Source organism: Etheostoma spectabile, chromosome 23 (assembly GCF_008692095.1).
Source record: "Etheostoma spectabile isolate EspeVRDwgs_2016 chromosome 23, UIUC_Espe_1.0, whole genome shotgun sequence".
Classification (NCBI taxonomy): domain Eukaryota; kingdom Metazoa; phylum Chordata; class Actinopteri; order Perciformes; family Percidae; genus Etheostoma; species Etheostoma spectabile.
Genome location: NC_045755.1, coordinates 19557342 through 19562078, shown reverse-complemented (window position 1 = coordinate 19562078; position 4737 = coordinate 19557342). Strand labels below are relative to the sequence as shown.

The 4737-nt window shown below is 43.0% G+C and overlaps 1 protein-coding gene across 1 annotated transcript in view; it reads right to left on the bottom strand.

Moving 5' to 3' along the window:
• Positions 1 to 4737, bottom strand: part of LOC116673112 (thyrotropin-releasing hormone-degrading ectoenzyme) — a 230640-nt gene that overhangs the window by 184949 nt on the left and 40954 nt on the right. Inside the window, 1 exon segment of the mRNA XM_032505240.1 lies at positions 1067 to 1343. Within this exon segment, the coding sequence (XP_032361131.1) occupies positions 1067 to 1343 (277 nt within the window).

The window sequence follows — 4737 nt, the reverse complement described above, 5'->3', positions numbered from 1 at the left end:
GAGAGAGAGAGAGAGAAAGAGAGAGAGAGAGAGAAAGAGAGAGAGAGAGAAGAAATGACAGAAAAAAAAAACACAAAGGCTGTTACAGAATCAACATTTGGTGTTTGGTGCATAATGAGATTATTAAGTCAGGATCACAGGGTAAGTGTTTTAAAGAGAAAATAAAAGCAGGATTTTTTAGAAACAGAAAACGAGCAGAAAATTTAAATCAGAATCACGAGAGATTAGAGTTTGCAAAATACTGTTGTAATGATTTTCCTTCATGAATTTTGTTATTATTATGACCAGGAGTTTTATCTCATGTAAATTTGTTTTATTTGTAAGCGCCAAGTATTGTATAAAGTTTTTTGTATTTTATTCCCATGAAATTTAACTATTTTATATGCATTACAATGCTTGTTATTGGTCATGTTGAATGTGTTTTGATGTGGGTTTTGCCCTGTTAAGACTCCCCTGGTCTGTCCTGCTTTTGGACACATTTCAGGCTGGTTTCTTTAAGTGGAGTCATTGAAAGTTACATTAAGCTTCAACGGAGGAACAATTATTCAGACCGCAATTTGTATTTTAGTTACAGGAAAGTACATTTCTTCATAAAGTCAGTTTTTGATACTCTATCGCTGCATATGGATACTTTATCTTCTTTACTTTTGATCATATCTGAGGAATTAACCGTGTTTGACTCTCTACGAGCCTCGTCGTTATTGGATAGCCGTGCATGTTGAAGACCGACATGGCGGCGTACAGGAGTCAGAACCCTTTACAACCTGCAAGAAGTGGCGAGGAAGGTTGTTAACAAGCAGCCACTACATTGTTGGATGCGTTAGTTATATTTCCTTCTTTCTTCTCCTGGTTTTATTCTCGTCAAATCATCGGTTCTGATCCCGACTCATTCTGCATGCGTGAGTGTTAAAGGGCCAGAAATGTTCCTTCCTGAACAAACTAAAAGCTGCCATAAAAAAGGAACCACAGCAGCACTGGTGCTTTTTGGTTGTGTGTGTGTGTGTGTGTGTGTGTGTGTGTGTGTGTGTGTGTGTGTGTGTGTGTGTGTGTGTGTGTTGAGACTGACCGTCACGCCGTTGTCAGTCTGCGTCTCTTTGTAGGTGAAGTTGCACACGGCCCAGGCCAGGTAGTACGTGGACATGCGCGGCGTGCGGGCGAAGCGGTTGGTCACCCACCCGTCCTCCTCCGACAGCGAGCTGCTGTCCACGGGCATGTTGGAGAGCGAGGTGTACTGCGGGTCGTGGCGCAGCGTGAGGGAGAACGTGGCCTTGTAGATGGGCTCGTCGAAGCAGGGGAAGGCCTTCCGGGCGTGGATGGGACTGAACTGGGTCACGGCCAGGTAACTGGGATGGGACCAAAGAAAGGGGGCTGTGTTATTGTTAAATAAAAATAAAAAGATGAACCGATCCCAAAAGGATCAATAAGGAGAAGTATAAGAATGATGCCCTAATCACAGCATAAATAAAAAAAACAATCTAAAGAAACAATAACAGTACAAATAAATGATACTGTAACAAAAATAACCTGATCAAATACAATATGTAAGAAATACATTAACAAAGGAACAACCACAAAATTGCATGTGTATAAACCAAATCAAGCGAGAAACACTTGACGTTTTCAAGCCTCACGTTAAACGTCCCAATGGAAACGTGTTGCTCTAATTTGAGAGAAGCCAGTTCCCTCTGTCAGGAGTGGAAAAGTTAAAGTCACCGTTTATTAATTTACTATTGATGTCTAACCCTGGATTTCCACCAGCTGCAGAACGGCTGCACGTGAACGGGAACATTAGTTGAATATTGAGAATATCGTCTTTTTCGGAATTAGGGATAAAACTGGAGTATCACGTGCATGTAAATGTAGTCAATGTTGCTCTCTCCAGACGGGGAGAGAGAATGGTTCAGGAAATAATGTCAGCGTTGCAAACACCATCCATCCGAGTCATTCACTCCTATATACAGCAAACCAACGCCAACTGCCCATAAAATGACCCAGAAATGGGCCACTTTCAGCTCTGGTCGGACATTCACTAGATCCTGGTTTGACTGCAGGTCAGGTTCATGTGTTGATCATAAATAACACCTCAAGGAAAACGTTTGGCAAATACACCCCTAAAACATTTTCTTGTGTGTAGATTAATAACCCGTTTATAAATGAGCCTTAGAGAAGTTGGCAGGTGCATTTTGTTACCTTTGGGCAGCGCCAGGATAGCTGTTTCCCCCTGATTGGTCTTTATGCTAAGCTAAGTTAGCCGGCTGCTTGCTGTAGCTTCAGACATGACAGTGGTATTGATCAACTACAGGATGTAAATGATGAAGAGTGGCACACAGAGTCAGCCAGACAACCTTAACTGTGCATCAGCACGTCTCTGGCTACCAAAAACTAGAAACACACTGAACTGAATCAGTAATGTTGATTATACAACAGAATAAAGATTCAATTTGATTGCCTTTGAATTCACTTTCCATTTGTCACAGGAAGATTCTGTTTTTCTTTCTTTTAAAAGTTAAAGTTTCACTTTAAACCAGGTCCCACTGGATCCATTTGGTTCCAAGAAACTAAGATCGGGCCAGGTCCACATTACTTTCAGTCTAATTAGCTTCCTCTCTCTCTCTCTCTCTCTCTCTCTCTCTCTCTCTCTCTCCCTCTCTCTCTCTCCTCTCTCTCCTCTCTCTCCCTATCCTCCTCTCTTCTCTCTCTCTCTCTCTCTCTCTCTCTCTCTCCTCTCTCCCTCTCTCCCTCTCTCTCAGCGGAGGCAGTGGTTGAGCAGCAACCCCGTGCCCTGCAAGTAAATGAAAAAGGAGTCTTGTGCTTTGAAGATCTTGTCAAGACAACGGCTTGAGTTCCTCCGTTAAAGGGCTGTCTGACGCCAGGTAAAGCAGTGAACATGTTCAAACATAGCCTACACTAAAATTGACAGATGTTTTTAGGCGTCAAAATGTGTTTACTTCTGCCCCGTCCACAGCAGGACACTGCTACTCCTGTCTGCTTCTCCAAACTCGGGGCATACCGACCTCCATCTACTTGTTGTTACATGCAGCAAACATCTCACTATCTGCTAGCTGCCTGTCCTCAGAACACACTGTAAAAAACATCTCACTATCTGCTAGCTGCCTGTCCTCAGAACACACTGTAAAAAACATCTCACTATCTGCTAGATGTCTGTCCCCTGAACACACTGTAAAAAACGTGGTCTCTGTAGACAACCTGGGGTCTAAAAATGTGCCCACCTGCACCACAAAGCATACACAGACAGTGTCCCAGCCAATAACCGACAAGAAGGATTTCGGGGGTGGGGGGGCACAGAAGGGATGGGAATGGATGATGATGGGGGGTGGCGCTTAGTCTCATTTTGTTTGAAAATACTTCAAAAGTCAACAAGAAGTAACGTCACCCAACATGGCTTATAGCACCTTTAAATAATGTCCAGCCTGACTCTCCACTGACCGACCGGTTAGATATTATATCGACGAACACTTTGCTCCACATTTGGCCTTGAATCCAAATGACGGCTTTAAATGAAATGTCTATTGATTGCATTACATGACCTATATAGTAACCAATAAAGTCAATTGATCATAACCTCATGTTTGGCTTTAAATGCTTTCTGGCTCCGGGTCAAAGCACCAACACGCTGAATAAATCCATAAAAAAATGTGACGCCGTCGTATGAAGCTGGGTTTTGTTTTAGTCTTTGAACATTTCAAGGCTATCAAAGCAGAAATTTAAGGTGGAATTAGAGTTCAGAGGGTTGAAGGATGAGGATAATCCTCTGAAGTCAGCTGTCTGCAAGCAGAACTTTTCACAGGAAGACATCTTGACTTCTTCAGGTTTTCTCGTTCAGTGTGGAATAAAAGGTGCTTCGACAGAAAGAGATAATCCAAAATAAACACGAAGACATTTTCTGTTTCCTCCCGGTTCCTGTAAGCCGAGTTGAATGTTTTCATATCAGCTTTGTTACGTCCGTCTGTCAGCTACCTGACAGAAACAGGATGAAATTAAAACTCCAGGAAATAATCCCTCTGAAAACTTTCTTTTTCTTTCTTGTGCGTTTTTCTCCAGGTGTTTGAGGAGGAAGAGATGAAAGGAATAAGAGTGGGAGGTGAAGGTGGAGAGGATGGGAGAAAGTACAGGTGGGGAGTGGAAGAGAAGAGGAAGGGAAAGGGTGGAAGAGAGAGAGAGAAGATGAGGAGGAAAAGTGAAGTGAGAGGCAACAAAAGTGAAGGAAAAGAAGGATGGGAGCCGAAAGAAGGAGGAGAAAAATATCAGAAGCCACCACGAAGCACTAAATATTCAAAACAGAGAAGGTATACTGGGGGAGGAAGATAAAGAGGAAGAATAGAGGCAGAGAAGAGGAGAGTTGATAATGAGGGCGAAAGAGAAATGGGAGGAAGACAGGAGGAGGAGGAGAAGAAAAAGAGGAAGATGAGAGGGAAAGCTGAAGAAGAGCAGAACAAGATGAGATGAGGAGGAGAGAGTTGAATGGGGAGAAATGGATGAGAGGAGGACAGGGGAGAGGAGGAGGAGAGAAAACAAAGGAGGAAGAGGTGGACAAGAGATAGTGTACATGAAGTAGAAGAAATAAGAAAAGGAGGTGTGGAAACTGAATCACGAATCGAGTATTGGTTCACGTAAAATCAAAAGGTGTCAAATGTCGGTACCTGAGAGTAAGTTAAAGCTTATCTGCCCTCTGCATATTGACAGAGAGCTGAGGTCCGACACACACACACACACACA